The sequence below is a fragment of the Hemitrygon akajei genome, chromosome 12 (assembly GCF_048418815.1).
Source record: "Hemitrygon akajei chromosome 12, sHemAka1.3, whole genome shotgun sequence".
Lineage (NCBI taxonomy): Eukaryota > Metazoa > Chordata > Chondrichthyes > Myliobatiformes > Dasyatidae > Hemitrygon > Hemitrygon akajei.
This window is the reverse complement of record NC_133135.1, coordinates 65,641,692-65,661,635: the sequence shown is the minus strand read 5'-3', so window position 1 is coordinate 65,661,635 and position 19,944 is coordinate 65,641,692. Positions and strand designations below refer to the sequence as shown.

General features: G+C 45.7%; 1 protein-coding gene across 1 annotated transcript in view; it reads right to left on the bottom strand.

Annotated features, from left to right (window-relative positions):
* The window catches only part of axdnd1 (axonemal dynein light chain domain containing 1), a 157,457-nt gene that overhangs the window by 96,578 nt on the left and 40,935 nt on the right, over positions 1 to 19,944 (bottom strand). The window contains exon 9 of the mRNA XM_073063319.1: positions 9,754 to 9,865. Within this exon, the coding sequence (XP_072919420.1) occupies positions 9,754 to 9,865 (112 nt within the window). The remainder of the gene's footprint in view (positions 1 to 9,753; positions 9,866 to 19,944) is intronic.

The window sequence follows — 19,944 nt, the reverse complement described above, 5'->3', positions numbered from 1 at the left end:
TGCTGCAGTCAGGAATGGAAATGAGCGTGTACAGAATTGCAATGTTAAAGAGATATCTCCCTTATTCTCCTAAGTTCCAACAAAAAAAGATCCAACTTGGCCAACCCCTTCCTATAATTCAGGCTCTCTAGTCCTAGCAATATCTTCGTAAATCTTTTCTGTGCTCTTTCCAGCTCAACTACATCTTTCCGATAACAGGGGTGACCAAATCTGTACACAGCAACATAATACAACAGCAATATAACATCCCAGCTCCCATACTCAGTTGCCTAACTAATGAAAGCCAGCATCCTAAATGCCCTTTTCACACCCCTGTCTACCTGTGATGCCACTTTCAACAAACCGCTGCATGTACTTGTACACCGGAGTCCCTCTGCTCCATTAAGTCTGCTGCCAATATAATTTGCATTTAGCACAAGCACCTGAATGAATTTCTACCCCACATACATGTTGGTTATAAGCAGTCAAGGCATTTTAAATTGCTCTTTTTATATTTTCATTGTTTTTTCATAATAACGTAATTACAATATTGTTATTCTCTAAATCTAGTCTATTTGATGATCCTTAGCAATGATATAAATAAAACTTCATCTTTATATGAAGAATGATGTACATTTAATATTTCAATTAATTTGGAAATTGTTTGATTAAGCATTCTTGTTCAATGAAATAATTGATTGCAGAATGCTTTAGTTTTCATAAGCAGAATCAAAAGGAGGGGGAGTTGATTACAGAGTACGTGGCTGAATCGAAGAGATTGTCTGAACATTCTCAGTTCAGTGAAGGGCTTGATGATGCATTGGAATCTTACAAGAAAGTATTCAGAAACAACTGCTAACTGAAGTACTCACATTTAAAAGAACAGTTGCAATCAGTGCATCAATAGAAACTGCAGACATAGACTCAATTAAGTTGCTGCAGTCAGGAATGGAAGTGAGCGTGTACAGAATTGCAATGCTTAAAGAGATTTAAAGAGATCTCCCAGGCCAGACAAATTGGGGTACCATTGTGGCAGGGGCTCCTGACACGTACAAAGGTTCACAGGTTTAAAGGTGAAACTTGCAGAAAATGCAACGAAGTAGGACATACACAAAGGGCATGATGGGCATACAAAAATAAATGAAAAAGTGAAGGTGCAGTTTCAAAAAGAACACTAATCTGCATGCCGTTGATGAAAAATCTGATAATGATGAGGGTGACACAGCACTGGGAAGCCTTGGGATTTACAACATGAATATTAACAAGGGACAAGCAATACGGCTTACTCCACAAGTGAACAGCAAATTAATTAAAATGGAATTGGACACTAGCTCAGCTGTCTTAGTTATTTCACAAAATGAGTTATTCCACAAACTGAAACCTGCAGATATCGAACTAAGAACTTATACTGGAGGAAAGTCAACTCCTGTGGGAAAGACATTCGTAACAGTGGAATATAACAACCAACAAGCCACATTGGGCTTAAATGGGGTAAAAACAAGAGGGCCAGCATTGTGGGGACATGATTGGCTGAGACAACTATAGCTTGAGTGGAGATCCATCCACCAGTTGCACGCCACATCTCTTGCTATAGTGTGAACTGAAAGTGAAATGAATTAATGTACTTGATGACGCTACAGCAGTGTTGAAGAATGGCATTGAAAAACTCAAACATATCAAGGGTAAAAGAGTGTTAATTGAAAATGCCACATCCAAGTTTTACAAATGCCGTATAGTTCCTTATATCACCCATGATAAAGTAGCCAGTGAGCTAGATTGCATGCAGAGTGAAGGAATTCTTGCCAAGGTTGAGTGGAGTCTATGGACAATGCCAGGGGTCCCAATAATCAATAATCAAGAGGAATAGATCTGTCAGGACCTGTGGCGAACTTAAGATCATCCATCAATCCAATAATGAAAGTAGATCAAATTTAAGCTAATCTATCAACCCAATAATGGAAGTAGATCAATATCCTCTGCCCAGAGAGAGGACATCTTTTCAAACCTTTCTGGAGGAAAACACTTCAGTAAAGTGGGCACAACTGAGGCCTACCTACAGATAGAGATGGAAGAAGAGTCCAAAGTGGTTATCACTATAATAGGCATATTTTTGGAGTAGCATCTGCACCTGCATTCTGGCATAAAGTTATAGACCAGGTGCTGCAAGTCTGCCAGGCAGTCAGTGTTACCTGGATGTCATCATTGTTAATGGTGAGGATGACAACGAACATATCCAAAATCTCAAGATTGTGTTAAAAAAGATTAGAACATTATGGACTCAGAGCATGATGCAAGAAGTGTGAACTCTTTAAACCAAGCTTCACATACTATGGGCGCACCATTAACGCACAAGAATTACACAAGTGTGCTGAGAATATTCAAGCAGTAGTGGATGCCCTGAGGCCAAAGGACCTGTCACATTTCTGGTCCTTTATAGGATTTGTCAATTAATATAACAGGTTCCTGCCTAACCTGGCTACTGAGCTCCACCCCTTAAACTCATGACTATAGACCGGGAAGAAATAGCAATGGACAAAGCAGCGTGAGACGGCTTTCCAAAAGGCAAAGGAAATGGTGACGTCAGACACCGTACTCACACATTATGATCCATATTGTCCAGTGAAGCTTCCCTGTAATGCCTCACCTTATGGTACAGGTACAGTCATGTCAAATGCTGTGAGAGATGGAATTGAACACCCCATAGCCTTTGCATTGTGTTCCCTTACTACTGCAGAGAAAAATTACAGAGAGGTTTGCAGTGTAATACGTTTCAACAAGTACTTACATGGGGGAGAGTTTACCCTCACTACTAGTGTCCATTTTCAATCCACAGAAGGGTGTTCCACTAACAGCAGAAGCACGAACCAGAGATGGGTTCTGTTTCTTGGAGGACACAATTACAAGATCGAATTCAAGAGGACAGCTCATCATGGAAATGCTGATGGATTGTCCTGTTTACCCTGATTAAATGAAATGCTTGAAAAATTTACAAAAGAGAACACTCCTCTTGACATATTCTTCCTAATGTAAGCTGAAAGTTTCCCTATCACAGCAGAGATAATCCAAAGGGAAGGCAGAAAAGTTCCCCCACTGTCTCAGGTGTACATGGCCACCCAAAGTGGCAGAAAGGTGCAGCAGAAATTCCAGTTTCTCCATTTTTACCGGCATCACCATGAAATTGCCTTTGATGGGGGTTGCCTTATGTGGGACTTGAGAGTTGTAGTACCATCCAAGCTGAGAGCTAAAGTATTGGTGGAGCTATTGTACCTGCTGGTCAACTATGCGTGTTCAAAATAAAAGCATTGGCTCAAAGCTTTGTCTGGTGACCTGGGACAGATCAGCAACTCGAGCAGCATGCCACGCGTTGTTTTGGATGCCAACTGATGCACCATCAATAACTCTCGGAGACAGGAGGCGAACGATAAGCTTTTATTAGCTGCAAGAAATGACCACACAACATCCTGGAGACTGAGGGAGGAGCAGTGCCTCCAATCGCCTTTATACAGGGGTCTGTGGGAGGAGCCACAGGAGCAGTCAGCAGAGGGGCGTGTCCAGACAGGTATATGGAGTTCACCACATTCACCCCCCCCCCCCCCCTTTGTTGTAAAAGAGAGTCCCCATGGGGCAAAGTTTCTTACAAGTATATTTACAGGTTAAGTCTATCGGGCGGTCGAATCTGTCGCTGCGATCTACATAGCACCGATGGTGATTGCACCGGCGACGGTGGTTGTGCTGGCTCCGGCCTGACTTGAGGTGTCAGCCCATTAGGCATCAGTAATCCCTCATGCATGTGCGAGGCGCCTGGTATGGGAGTGTCGTGAGGAGTTGGTGTAGGGCTTGGTGTGCGCGGTGTCTCGTGGGTATACACCTCGGTGGGTACGGGGTTCATAGTCACCGTGGAGTGTTCGGGGTAGGGGTCTGGTGCTCCTGCGGGCGCCAGGTCATGGACGGAGACCGTGTCCTCCCGCCCATCAGGTAAGACCACGTAGGCATACTGGGGGTTCGCATGAAGTAGGTGAACCCTCTCAACCATCGGGAGTATTTATTGCTCCTCGCATGTTTCCGGAGCAGCACTGGCCCTGGGAACATCAGCCAAGCCGGTAGGGTGGTCCCAGTGGCAGACTTCCTGGGAAAAGAAAAGAGTCGCTCATGAGGGGTGGCATTAGTGGACGTACACAACAGGGAGCGGATAGAGTGGAGCGCCTCTGGGAGGACCTCCTGCCATCAAGAGACTGGCAATCCCTTTGACTTAAGGGCTAAGAGTGTGGCCTTCCACACAGTGGCATTCTCCCTCTCTACCTGTCCACTCCCCCGGGGATTGTAGCTTGTGGTCCTACTAGTAGCAATGCCCCTAGCCAGCAGGTACTGGCGCAGCTCGTCACTCATAAAGGAGGACCCTCTATCACTATGGATACAGCAGGGATATCCGAACAGAGTGAAGAGCTGGCGCAGGGCTTTTATGACGGACGTGGCAGTGGTATCGGGGCAGGGGATGGCAAAGGGGAACCGCGAGTACTCGTCGATTATGTTGAGAAAGTAGACATTGCGGTCGGTGGAGGGAAGAGGGCCCTTAAAGTCGACACTCAGTCGCTCAAAGGGGCGGGTGATCTTGATAAGTTGCGCCTTTTCAGGACGGTAGAAGTGCGATTTGCACTCAGCACAGACTTGGCAGTCCCTGGTCATCGTCCTGATGTCCTCAAGGGAGTAAGGCAGGTTCCGGGCTTTCATGAAATAGTAAAATCGGGTGACCCCCAGGTAGCAAAGATCTGCATGGAGGGCGTATAGCTGGTCGAGCTGCGCGCTGGCACATGCTCCCCGGGATAGGGCATCAGGGGGCTCATTGAGTCTTCCAGGCACAGGATGTCATAGTTGTAGATGGAGAGTTACATTCTCCACCGCAAAATTTTATCATTTTTGATTTTGCCCCGCTGTTGGTTGCTGAATATGAACGCAACTGAGCGCTGGTCGGTCAGCAAGGTGAACTTTTTGCCAGCGAGATAGTGCCTACGGTCAATTATGGAAAACTCTGAACATCCTCTACATAGCACCATCCAGAGACAGAGAAGCAGTTTCAGCATCAGGTTACTATCGATGCAATGCTCCTCAGACAGGATGAAGAGGTCAATACTCCCCAATGCCATTAGGCTTTACAATTCAACCGCCAGGACTTAAGAACTTTTTAAAAGCTATTATTAATGCTTTTTGAGATAGTGATTTAGATGCATATCATATTTTTTACTGAGTTAAGTATTGTATGTTATTAGTTTTGCTACAACAAGTGTATGGGACATTGGAAAAAAAAAAGTTGAATTTCCCCATGGGGATGAATAAAGTATCTATCTATCTATCTAATAGCTTCCACTATGGCCTGGGCTTCTTTCTCCACCGCGGAGTGCCGAATTTCAGGGCCCTGAAGGGTACGAGAGAGGAATGCTACTGGCCTTCCTGCCTGATTGAGGGTAGCAGCCAGCGCGAAGTCAGAGGCGCCACTCTCTACTTGGAAGGGAATGGTCTCGTCAACCGCATGCATCGTTGCTTTGGCATTGTCCCCTTTAATGTGGCTGAAGGCCGCGCGGGCCTCGGCTGAGAGGGGAAATGCGGTGGACTTGACCAGGGGGCGGACCTTGTCTGCGTAATGAGGGACCCACTGGGCGTAATAGGAAAAGAAGCCCAGGCACCTTTTGAGGGTTCTGAGGGTGTTGGGAAGAGGGAATTCCAACAGGGGGCGCATACGGTCGGGGTCAGGGCCAATGACCCCGTTCTCCACGACATACTCAAGAAGAGCAAGTCGGGTGGTTCCAAACACACACTTGTCCCTGTTATAGGTAAGGTTAAGAGCTTTGGCCGCTTGGAAAAATCAATGGAGGTTAGTGTCGTGATCCTGCCAGTCGTGACCACAGATGGTGATGTTATCCAGGTAGGGAAATGTGGCCTTCAGTTGGCACTGGTCCACCATCCGGTCCATTTCCCTCTGGAAGACAGAGACACCATTTGTGACACGGAAAGGGACGCGCAGGAAGTGATAGAGCCTGCCGCCTGCCTCGAAGGCGGTGTAGGGGCGGTCCTCTGGGCGGATGGGGAGCTGGTGATAAGCGGATTTCAGGTCTATGGTGGAGTACACCTTGTACTGAGCTATCTGATTGACTATATCTGCGATGTGGGGTAGGGGGTACGCGTCAAGCTGCGTGAACCTATTGGTGGTCCGGCTATAGTCCACAACCATCCTATTTTTTTGCCCGGTCTGAACAATGACCACCTGGGCCCTCCAAAGGCTTGTGCTTGGCTCAATGATCCCCTCCCTGAGCAGCCGCTGCACCTCCGACTTAATGAAGGCCCTGTCCCCACGCTGTGCCTCCTGCTTTTAGTTGCCACTGGTTTACAGTCGGGGGTCAGGTTGGCGAACAGTGGTGGGGGAGGGATCTTGAGGGTGGAGAGGCTGCAAGTGGTGTCAGTAGCGCAGCTGTCGGCATGGTGCTGGGTGGGATGTGCAGGTCGGTGTGTGTGTGTGGTCAGTAGCGGGGTATATGACGAAGTCCCATAAAACTGAAGATTCCTGACAGTGAGTGGTGGGAGGGGCCCATCATATGCCATAGTCACACTTTCGAGGTGGCTCTGGAAGTCCAGCCGCAATAGCACAGGCGCGCACAGTTGAGGCAAGAGCAGTAGCACAAAGTCCCGATATTCTGTGCCCTGCATCACCAATGTCACTACACAACCCACCCGGATGTCTGTGGAATGCGACCCAGAAGCCATGGTGACCCTCTGGCTTACCGGCTGTGTCACGAGTCCGCAGCGTTGCACCGTGTCTGGGTGAATAAAACTCTCAGTGCTGCCCATGTCAAACAGGCAGCTAGTCCTGTGCCCCTCCACCAGGATGTCCATCATTGACCTTGCAAGCTGGTGTGGAGCGCTTTGGTCGAGGGTTACGGAGGCCAGAGTTGAACTGCCGTCTTGGTGTCCGGTAAGCACCAGTGGGTCGGAGGCGGGGCAAGGTGGTGCCGACAAAGATGGCTGCCCCCATGCCTCGCACGAGACGGGCAGGCAAGATGGCAGCGACCAAGATGGCGACCCCCATGCCTCGCATGCGGCGCTGCTTGACACCGCTCGTGGTTTAGACTTACAGGCCTTGGCGAAGTGGCCCTTCTTTCCGCAGCTGGACCAGGTTGCTTCTCGGGCCGGGCAGCGTTTTCAGGGGTGCTTTTCGAGTCCGCAGAAGTAACACTGCATGGACTTGCGACTGGCAGCAGCCGTGGTCGATTCACGGGAGGGTTGCGGGGAGTTCACGGACTCGCGAGTGGCAGCAGCTGTGGTCGATTCGCTGGTGGGTGGCGAGGTCTGCGGCATCCACGGGGCCGGCGGGAGATCGCGCGGCTGGACAGCATCAGCATTGTGCAGAGCAGCCTCCAGCGCGTCGGCCAGCTCGATCGCTGACTGTAAGGTAAGATCGGCGTTTTCCAGCAGCCGCTGGCGCACGTATACTGACCTGATCCCCGTAATGAAGGCGTCTCGTACCAGGAGCTCCGCATGCTGCTCCGCCGTCAGTCCCCTGCAGTCGCAGGCCCGCACGAGTGTCTGTAGGGCCCGAACAAACTCAGCGCTCGACTCTCCGGCCCACTGCCGCCATGTCGCTAAGCGATGTCTTGCGTAGACAGTGTTCACCAGCCGCAGATACTGTCTTTTGAGGGCGTCCAGTGCCCCTTGGTAGGTCGGCAGCTCTCTGATGAGGGAGTACACCCGCGGACTGACTCTGGAGAGGAGGACTCTGCGCATGATAGCAGGCTCAGTCGCGGGAATCTCTTCCCAGTATGATTGGAAGCATGCAAGCCAGAGTTCAAAGGCAATGGCTGCTTCGGGAGATTGAGGATCAATGTCCAATTTATCCGGTCGTAAAATGCTCTCCATGTTTTAAAATTGCAGCTAATAAAATTGATGCACCATCAATAACTCTCGGAGACGGGAGGCAAATAATAGGCTTTTATTAGCTGCAAGAAACGACCACACAACATCCTGGAGACTGAGGGAGGAGCAGTGCCTCCAATCGCCTTTATACAGGGGTCTGTGGGAGGAGCCACAGGAGCAGTCAGCAGGGGGGGGGGGGGGGGGCGTGTCCAGACAGGTATATGTAGTTCACCACACCAACACGCCCAGAAAATGCCAAGAGCAGTGACTCTTCATTGCAGAGAATGGCCTGCATTGGCCAGGCAGAGGAATCATGTTGATTTTGCCGGACCATTCATGGGCACACATTTCTATGTGGTGGTGAATGCAGCTACAAAGTTACCAAAAGAGTTCCCAATAGCCTCCACTACAGCCTTGCACACTGCTGATGATTTTAGAGGCATCTTCTCAAGGTCTAGTGTTCCAGAACATGTAGTCAGTAACAACAAATGTGGCAGAACAGTTTCAGTCATTCCTGAAAATTAATGGAATAAGACATATTACATCTGCACCGTACTACCCAGCTATAACTGACTTGGCAGAAAGGTATGTGCAGAGTCCAATGAACACACTGTGAGCACTGTGAATCAGAAGTTCACCAATCTCCTCCTTGCCTATCAGAATGCAGCACACTCCACAGCTGACAACTCACCAGCTCTGCTGTGCCTCGGTCACACTCACACTTGGTTCTCCTCAAACCCAATCTCAGAAGGAGCATGCAGGAGAAACGGCCGAGACAAATTGAGGGCTCCGCAAACAAGGAGGTTTGATGTTTTACTCTTGGATAAGCAGTCCTGGTGAGGGACTACAGAGATTTTCAAAAGTGAGTACTGGGAAACACTAAGGACAGAACTGGACAGCTCTCCTACACCTTGGGGATTGCATCTGATGTTATCTGGACATTACACATTGATCTGTTGTGTTGTGTATTTAATATTTCAGTAATATTTAAGTAATATTGTAAACATATTGTTTGCTTAAGTATTCTTGTTCGTTAAAATAATTCATTATGAGTTACATGTAGAAGTAGGGAATTTCCAGGAGGATAGGGAATCTGAAATCTCTGAGGAATGGCTCATTAAAAATCTATCTTAATATACAGAGAACAGTGCAGTTGCTAATTTATGGGTTTCCTTTGCACATCTGTGTTTTAATTGCTCATCACTTCCAGCTTTATCTTTGGCTACCTCAGCAATGAGCTGCAGAGATCTTCTCTTAATCCTTGCCAATTTTTACTAAAGTGTTTCATAAACCCTATTTCAGAAGCTCTTTACTTACTTCTTCAACCAAACCTTTGCTTTATACTGGAGAAAGAGTTGGCTGGGATTAAGAAAACCTGCTCAAATTTTAAAAATATTACTGATAAACTGAATCAATCCTATACAACTGAAGTTACTTGCCTCTTAAACCTTTAACACTTCAACCTTCCAAAACTTCAGCAAGACATTTCCACTTTAGCTTGTTGCTGAATTTCATGTCAATCATGACTATGTATAAGAAAAACTACTAAAGTTAGATTGGAAACAAACATTCTTATTATATTACTATAAAACTCAATATCTTTGTAAATATCTTGCTATGTGACTGTGTCAAATTTTGTTCAATAATAGTCTTGTGAAGTTCCTTGGGGCATTTATCTGCAAGAAGCTCACATCATTGTGTAAAATGTGAGTTGCTAGAATCATAAGCATAATACAGCGTGGAAAAAGGTTCTTTGGCCCAACTTAGTTGAATAAAATTAATAATAACTAATTTAGTTCCTAAATTTATCTTCTTATAATGTTTTTTATTTGAGTCTTTATTATAGAAATACAGTTTCTGCCATTCTCACAATACCTGAGTTTCGCCTTTTAATTCCTGTTTATCATCTTCATTAAACCCAACTTTCTCTAACATATCATCCATCACTTGTGACAGCTGAATGGCCTCAGCTCTTCCACTGGGTTTCCTGGGAAGAAAACAATGGTCTAATTAAAGAAATGCTTGAACAGCAGTTCAGATTTCCTCTGAGCAGTGGTAACCATTTGTTCAATAGGATGAGGGAAACCAGCGATGGAGCATAAAATGGTTTAACATTTGTTCACTACTGTAACAAATGAAGATTTATAATAGGTTACACTTCCTCCCAGGTACAGGTTTTGTTCCTGTGAACTATCCATTATCCAGTCAGTTAACATGTCAGAAAAATTAAGTGAATCAAGTTCCAGGCAAAAATATGCAAAGCTTTTCCCTTAAGCCTGCATTGTTTATTCACTGTCATACTATTTAATCACATTTTCCAATTTGCCTCAGCCGAATTTGTTGTTCCTTATCATGCCCTTTGGTATATCAAGTGGGATTTTTGCCGCTTCCATTTACGAGGCTGAGTTGCTAGCTGAACGCACAACCCAGCACAAACGGAAAGCATGCAAGGGGCTGGCCAGATTCTAACTCAACACAATTCGCTCGACGTCCAGTGCTAATGCCACTACATCACCGACCGGCTAACCTCAGCCAATAGATCCTGCATAATGACTTAAAAGTTTAGAATTCCCGTTTCATCATTTCAATGTGAAATTCTATAGTACTATCTTTTATATAATATTGTGACGCTTGGGGGGGTGGGGAGCGTGGCTGACAGTCCGACCCTACATTTCTAATGACCATTACTGTTCATTGTTCTTGTGTTAAAAAGCTTTTGTGGGATTATGATGGGAAGTTCCAGTTCATTTATTGTTACATTTTACCTAGGTTTTGCTTGTGTATTTTGTGGGTCATCCCAACTGTAACTGGGGTACATGATGGTCTGTATGAGACTGGTGGGGGGGGGGGGGGTGGTTTCACTCTCAGGGTCATGGTGCCCAGTCTGTTTTGTGTTTATCACAATAAAACGACTGTTGAGTTAACAAGCTTCCTGTCATTATGGACCAAAATGCTCGCCATAATGTTATATTTCTCTTTCTTGAATATAACTTACTGTTGGGTTATTAATTAACCTGGAGACATGATGTAAGACAATAAAGTAACCTTGTTTCAGCAAAAAAAAATGCCCTATAATTGCTCATTTTGATTTTGTGAACTTCAAATTACCTTTACCAATAAAATGGATAAAAGTACATGCAAAGAAACATCTGGGAGACCGGCAGGATAGATTTTCTGGCTGCTGTGAAACTGTAGGCATCTTCTGATGCCTGGGAACTTGATTCACATAATTTTTCTGACATGTTAACTGACTGGGTAATGAACCATTCACAGGAACCAAATGAATAAAATCACTTGAGGGTTTTATCAGGATCACGTCTGTTTGCAATGTACAGAAATAAAAGCCAGGATGGTGTTACAAAATTATTCATAGTCTTTGCCAACCAGAATCCCCGGATAGATCAAGAGATCCGCATTCTACTGAAGGCTAGTTCGGTGCCGTTCAGCACTGCTGACACAGGAAAGTACACAAGGCCCAGGTATGGAAAGCCTTCTCAGATATGAAGTGGCAATTCCGGACCAAACTTGAATTACAGAAGGATGCTGGACAGCTGCGGCAAAGTTTGAATGCCATTGGAGGGTAATGAAATGGGTGACAGACGACACATGTAGTTCATAATAGAAACTGTTCTACATAACTCACAAACACTATCATTGAGTTGTTGCATTCACTTTAAGAGATGGTGTATGATGTAATGATGTCAGCGTGAGGCGAATGCTTTTGGTTTGTTTGCATATGAAGTAAAGGGTTGTGGCTTGTGTTAAGCAAATAAAATGACTCTCAAATGGTTTATTTACAAAATCCTACACTGGTGACCCCGATGCTTGTGGACAATGTCAGAGTTACTCAACAGCATGTCGATCAACATAGTCGCTTTGAAGCTGCTGGAGGTTAGGGAGCAGCACACTGCTGTGTGGGTTGCACAGGTAGAAGCCAAGTTTACACTGCAAGAAATTACTGTGGACAATACCAAATTTTACTATGTCGTAGCACTGCGAAGTAGTTCCATTGTGGCCATAGTGCTGAGTCTACTAGACTCACCCACCTGCAGGTGATAAGTATGTCACTCTGAAAACTGACCTACGACAGACGTTTGGACTGACTGAGTTTGAGCATGCCAAACAGTTGCTCTCCTTGCCTGGCCTGGGTGATGCTTGGTTTTCAGAATTATAGGACCACATGCGATCTCTCCTGTGCAATCACCATCCTTGCTTTATTTTTAAAGAATTGTTTTGCAACGATTGCCTGATCAAGTTAGCACAGCCCTTGCTAATACACCTGTGAATGACTATAGGGAGCTTGCTAAAATAGCCGATTGTCTACGCTCAGCCAAGCAGAGGTGCATCTGTCCTCCTCCTTTCCCTGTCTCAATAAGCCCTGTCAGCAGAGCCTCCAGCAGACTAATGCCCTCAGCGCTGAACCAGACAACACCGAGCCTTTGTTCGTACCACACACGCTTCAGCACAAATGCTAAAGATGACCGCCAATCAGCTTCAACAATGGCAGCACCTTGGGACATCAGAGGTCCTTGAACGTGGTGGGCTCCAGCTGTCAGGGTCGTCCATTCTTCATTATAAACACCCTTTCAGGGCAACGCTTCCCATGTGACACAGGCACTCAAATGTCTGTGCTGACAGAATCACCCATTGATTATGAGGCAAAGAGCAACAGACCCTCAGTCAAGGCAGCTGGATCTGGACTTATGGGACACGACACATGGGACTTGGTCTTGGTTAAAGTTGCTGGACCTCTGCTCAATGCAGATTTCCTGTGCGGTAAAGGACTGTTAGTAGATCTTAAGAACTGGCAGCTTGTGGATGCAAAGCGCTTTGGGTCTTTATCCTGTACACTCAGTAAGTTCCCCACAATGACTCTGTCTAGCACATGCTCCACCACATGTGAATTCACTCGCCTGCTGGGTGAAATCCCAAGCCTCATGAAGCACACATTTTCCACTACAGTTACAAAGCATGAAGATCCAGCATTACATTTCCACGAGTGGCTGGCCGATCCATGCCCGTGCGCGTGTAGACTGGACTCAGAAAAGCTGGACAGTGCAAAGGCTGAGATTACTAACAACAGGTCAAATAGCCTTTGGGCTTCATCCTCTACATGGTCCCTAAGCCCGATGGTGGTTGTCGTCCATGTGGCTATTACCACCTCCTTAATGAGGTCACCACATCCGATCATTACCCAGTCCCACATATTCAAGTCTGTTTGGCCAGGAAATAATTTTTTCTAAAGTGGCATTAGTCAGGGGCTACCATCTGCTGGCTGTGTGCACAAAAGACATTTCCAAAACTGATGTTATACCCTGATTGTCCTATTTGAGTTTCTGTGCATGCTGTTAGGGCTGAAAAATGCAGCACAGACTTTCTAACAACTAATGGAAAGTGTGCTAAAAGAGTTAGATTTTCTTTTTGTTTACCTAGACAATACACTTGTCGCTAGCTCCAAACACATTGGAAACCAAACACTTTTCACAGCTCCGCAGACTTTTCAAGCACTTGAGCCAACATGGCTAATTATTAACCCCACTAAGTGCCAGTTCATGTTGTCTACTATTGACTCTCTCAGCCACTGCAACTCCATAGAAGGTGCAACACCCCTGCCATCAAAGGTCGTCGCTATTATGGACTTTGCACTGTCCCACACTACCAAAGCACTGCGAGGGTTTTTAGGTATGGGGAATTTCTATCATCATTTTATTCCGAGAGCTGCTGACCTTCTGCTCCCCTTGACTCAGGCCCTTAAAGGCAGTGTCCTTAATCACATGCTTAAGCGGTTTGCGGGATTGAACAGAACAAATGAGCCCTTTAGGTTGCGACCCTAGTGGTGCACCTGCTCCCCTATGCACCTACAGTCATCAATACCGTGGCCTCAGTCTGGGCTGTGGGGTCCCATGCACAAACGGTTGGTCGGAGGCATGCAGCAGCCACTCGCCCTCTTCAGCAGGCAGCTCTGCCTGCTCCTGCCCCCACCCAAGAGGAAGTTCTGGACATCTGACTGCCAGTTTCTATTTGGCCATCTGCTGCTTTTGTTTTCTACTGGATGTCAGTGTTTCACAGCGTTTGTTCACCACAAATCCCTCTGCACGGCAGCAATGCCACCAGGCCTACATTTCAGAATTCACGTCTGACAAACAGCACATCGAAGGGAAATACAATGCTCTGACTGACTGCCTCTCGTGGCCCACCGTTGGTGCAATACACATTGGGGTTGACTATGCCATCATGGCTGCTCCCTCCCAAAGGTCCAGGCCTACAGGACAGCTGTCATTGGCCTGCGGTTGGCTGACATCAACTTCAGGGACACAGGAGTTTCTCTCCTGTCTCAACCTGTCACCCTCGCCCCATAGTGCCTGCAAACTGGAGGTGCACTCTTTTTAACTCCATTCATGGCCTCTCGCATACCAGCAGGGAGACTTCACAGAAACTGGTTGCCTTAGGAAGGACACCCCAGACTGGAGTGCAGCCTGCGTTATGTGTCAGCGGGTGAAAATTAACTGCCATGTTTGAGCACCATTGGCAACTTTCACATTCCCTGAGCGATGGTTTAATCATGTCAACATGGATCTGGTAGGCCCATGGTTTCACACACCTCCTTACCGCGGTGGATCGTACCACCAGAGGTTGCCACTCTAGCACTGACGACAGATGATGGCTGCAGACATGGCTTGGGCATTCATCAAAACCTGGCTCCCTCAGTTCAGCACCCTCTCTGATATTTCTTATGACCGCAGACCCCGATTCACGTCAGACCTCTGGGCCACAATGACCCACAGCTTCGGCATCAGATTACATCACACCAAGGCATATCACCTACAATCCAAAGCTGCTCTGAGCACCTCCCTTACAGACAAGTGTTGGCACAGTCATCTCCTGTGGAGCCTGTGAGGCTCCGAACAGCTCAAAAAGAGGACCGGCAGTCCTCCGCAGCTGAGTTGGGGTAATTTTATTCCCAATAGCACAAACACCTGGTTGGCATCTCATCAGCATTCTGTCCTCCTCAGTAAACCCAATGAAATGAAAGTAAAGGGCTGAAGCTGTTGTTAAGAACATAAAATGACTCTTGCATGTTTTATTCACAAAATCCTGCATTACCACCTCCCACAAAGCAAAACCAAGCAACATAGTAACAACAAGGTTTTGCTTCCAGATGAGCTCAATGCCTTTCATTCTCACTTTGAGCAACGGAACATGGAGGCACCTTCACAAACTACCCTGTGATTTCAGGCTCTGAGGCTGACGTGAGAGCATCCTTCAGGAGGGTGAACCCATGGAAAGCATCCGGCCTAGACAATGTGCTTGGCCGAGTACTGAAGACCTGTGCTAATCAAGTGGCTGGACTATTTACTGTTATCTTTAAACTCTTGCTTCGGCAGACTGAGGTACCCACCTGCTTCAATCATTCCAGTGCCCAAGAAGAATATGGGATAACTTGCCTCAATGATTATCACCCAGTGGCACTTACATCCACTGTAATGAAGTGTTTGGAAGGTTGGTTGTGAAGCATATCAACTCTTGCCTGAGGGGTGACTTGGATCTGCTCTGGTTTGCCTACTATCACAACAGGTAGACATCGGATTCCATCTCATTGGCTCTTCGCTCAGCTCTGGAATATCTGGACAGTGAAGATACATACAACAGGATGCTCATCATTGACTACACCTCAGCATTCAACTCTAACATCCCCTCGAAACTAATCAATAAACTCCAATACCAAGGCCTCAATACCTCCTTGTGCAACCGGATCCTCGGTTTACTCACTTGCAGTTTCCAGTCAATATGGATTGGCAACTACGCCTCCTCGACAATCACCATCAACACAACTGCATCACAAGGCTGAGTGCTCAACTCCCTGTTCTGTTTGCTTTGTAATTATGACTGTGTGGCTGAGCACAGCTCCAGTGCCAAATTTAAGCTTGCTAACGCCACTGTTGTTGGCCAAATCAAAGGTGGTGATGAATCAGCATATAGCAAAGAGATTGAAAATGGTGCCATAACAATAACCTCTCACTCAATGTCAGCAAATCCAGAGAGCTGATTATTGACTACAGGAGGAAGAAACTGAAGGTCCATGAGGCAGTCCACATTAGGGCATCAGAGGTGGAGAGGAGCAGTAACTCAAGTTCCTTGGCTTAATCATACCACAGAACCTGTCCTGAGATCAGCACGTAAGTGATATTACAAAAAAGGCTCATCAAACTTCCACTTTCAGAGAAGTTTGCACAGATTCGGCATGTCATCTAAAAGTTTGACAAACCTCTATAGATGATCAGTGAAGATTATCCTGACTGGTTGCAACACAGGCTACCATATGCCCAAGAATGGAAAAGCCTACAAAAAGTGATGGATACAGCCCAGTTCGTCACAGGAAGAACCCCTCTCCATTCTTGAGCACATATATAAGGAGAACTGCCCCAAGAAAACAGCATCCATCATTCAGGCCAAGCTCTCTTTTCACCGCTGCCATCAGGAAGGAGGTATGGAAGCCTTGGGTCCTACACCACCAAGTTCAGGAACAGTTATTGCCCCTCGACCATTAGGCTCCTGAACTTCACTCACCTCAACTCTCAACTGATTTCACAACTATGGACTCACTTTCAAGGTCTCTACAACTTATGTTTCCATTATTTATTATGTATTTGCATAAATATCTTCTTTTACATGTTGCTTGGTTGTCAGACTTCATGTGGAGTTTCTCATTGATTCTATTGCATTTCTTTATTCTGCTGTGAATATCTGCAGGAAAATGAATCTTCCTGTAGCGTATGGTGACATATGCGTACTTTGATGATAAAGTTACTTTGAACTGTGCAGACCATTCATTAATCCTGAGCAAAGGAACAGGTCTCCAAGTCAACACTGCTAAAATGTATGCATGTGCGAACAGCAGATGACAGAATTGTGTTTCTAATGTTCTCCACCTAAAAATAACCTTCCAGAAATCATTACAAGAAATCATTGGCTCATTTACAATAAGAGCAGCCTGGTTAAAGATACTTGATAATGCTACTGCCATCAAAAATGGCTGTGTCAATAATGGCACTGTCTTTGCAAATTCAGTGAAATACAGAGACTTTTTAAAAACAAGCTGGATTGTATTTAATATTTCAGTAGCATTTGAGTAATATTTAAAATATATTGTTTGATTAAGCATTTTTGTTCATTTAAATAATTCATTACAGGTTATATGTAACAATAAGTGAATTGCATACTTCATGTCACTACCACGTTATATGTGCGCACCTCACTTAAAGTAAAAATGAACTAAAACACGTTCTCCTGGGCTCCCATCTTTTTCTTGCAATTAGCTTAATGCTTTGGAGTTATGAAACAGAACAGTGAAGATGCGGAAGTTTTAACTGAACCCAAGATGACTACCTACCTGTTGAAGAGCAGCAAGAAACAATTGGGTTAAAAAAAAGCGCAGCACATTTTCTTCACAAAAGGAAAGACGGTCGAGTTTTTACGAACACAGAGAATTGAAGAATTCACAGGTTCATAAACAGTGAATACTAGGTGGTGATAATCATTTTTTTAAAAAGAGCAGCAATGCTCCTCAGACAGGATGAAGAGGTCAATACTCCCCAATGCCATTAGGCTTTACAATTCTACCGCCAGGACTTAAGAACTTTTTAAAAGCTATTATTAATGCTTTTTGAGATAGTGATTTAGATGCATATCATATTTTTTTACTGAGTTAAGTATTGTATGTAATTAGTTTTGCTACAACAAGTGTATGGGACATTGGAAAAAAGTTGAATTTCCCCATGGGGATGAATGAACTATCTATCTATCTATCTATCTATCTATCTATCTATCTATCTATCTATCAATGGCTATATCAGAAATATTGACATGTTTGATTACTCAACAGATAACTGGATACTGTATACGGAGTAAATTGAGCAGTATTTTATATCAATTGGAATAACTGATGAGAAGTGACTGCCAATTTTGCTGAGTCCTTTGGCTTAAAGGTATACAGTTTGTTTAGAAGTTTAACTGCTCCAACCAAACCAGCTGAAATGACCTTTGTTGATATTGTAAAAGTAATGCAGAAACATTTAGAACTGAAGCCATTGCTGATTGCAGAACGCTTTAGGTCTCATAAGGCAGGCAACTCCATATCAGTGTATGTAGCTGAACTGAAGAGATTGCCTGAGCACTGTCAGTTGATAATGGGTTTAATGATGAACTGAGAGATTGTTTAGCTTGTGGAATCTTACAAGAAAGCATCAGAAATGGCTCCTAACTGAAGCACAACGTTTATTTAGAAGTGCAGTTGATTTAGCTGTACTAATGGTCGCAGCAGACAGAAACACAATTATGTTGCAGAATGGAAGTCAGTTGGAACAAGATTGCAATGACCAAACAGAAACCAGCCTGGCTGAACAAATCGAGTTACCGTTGTGACGGGGGTTCACATACACCAGTCCAATGCAGGTTTAAAGGAGAAAGATGCAGAACATTTAACAGAAGAGGGCACTCCTCTCAACATATTATCCCCAATGCAATGCAATGTCTTCCTATTGCAGCAGAGATGATCCAAAGGGAATCCAGAAAGTCCCCACACTGTCTCAGGTCTACATGGCCACTCAAAATGGCTGGAATGTGCAACAGAAATCCCAGCTCCCTCGTTTTTACCAGCGCCAGGATGAACTTGCCCTTGACGGAAGTTGCCTTACGTGGGGATTCAAAGTTGTTGTATCATCTTACCTGAGAGCTAAACTGATGGAGCAGCTACTTGCCGGTCATCTAGGCATGATCAAAATGAAAGGGTTGGCTGAAGGTGTTTTGGTGGCCTGTGATAGATCAGCAGATCAAGCAGCTAGCCATGCGTTGTTTGGGATGCCAATAGCAGTGCCTCTCCATCCTGGGAGCAGCCTGCAGATGATTCATGTGGATTCCGCAACCAGCAGTGGACACAGATACACAGTGTCCGGAAGTGCTCCCTCTCGCCTCACACACTGCTGCTACATTGAGAAGTAGGTTCTCAAGGCCTGGTGTTCCAGAACACGTAGTCAATGACAATGGACCACAGTTTGCTGCAGAACAGTTTCAATCATTCCTGAAAATCAATGAACTAAGATATTTTTCATCTGCACTGTACCACCCAGCTACAATTAGCTTGGCAGAAAGGTTTGTCCAGAGTGTTAAGAATGCACAGCAACCTATGTCAGCAGAACACACTACACTGAATCACAAGCTCATCAAATCCCTCCTTGCATATCACAATGCAGCAAACGCCACAACCAACAAATCACTAACTATGCTGTTCCAAGGCTGTCCCTTACATCCACGCTTGCATCTCCGCAAACCCAATCTCAGGACAAACTGCTGAGACAAATTGAAGGCTGCTCAAACAAGGAGGTTCGACGTTTCATTCCTGGACAAGCGAGATATTACAGAGGTGATTAAAAGTGGATACTTGGAAAGATTGAGGACAGAACTGGACCACTCTTCTACACAGTGGAGATTGCATTTAATATCATCTGGAAATGATATGGAGAAGGAATTTGGAGAAGGAAGACTAAGAATCGGAGCGGGAGTGCAGCGGGAGCCATTTTGATTTTTTCTTCTTCTCATTGGAGTTAAGAGAGGCAGGACTGCGCAGGCGAGTGACGTCGGGCAGTGAAGCGCGGAAGATTTAAAAGGGACACAGCATTATACAGCGGGCAGCGTCGTTTGCGGGCAGCGGAGTGCGCCGGGAGCAGAGTGAAGGCTTAAGGGCTTTGGCTCAACGGGCTTAGGTGGAAGCGGGCGAGGCAAGGTAGGTTTAGGTTTCAGTTTTTCTTGTTATTTGAGGAAACGGGGAAGCATGCATGTGAGGGCAGCTTGTTGTTCTTGGTGTCGGATGTGGGAGGTCCTGGAGTCTCCTAGCCTCCCAGACGTCCACATCTGTGCCAGGTGCGCTGAGCTGCAGCTCCTAAGGGACTGTGTTAGGGAACTGGAGCTGCAGCTCAATGACCTTCGTCTGGTCAGGGAGAGTGAGGAGTTGATAGAGAGGAGTTACAGGCAGGTGGTCACACTGGGGCCACGGGAGGCAGACAGGTGAGT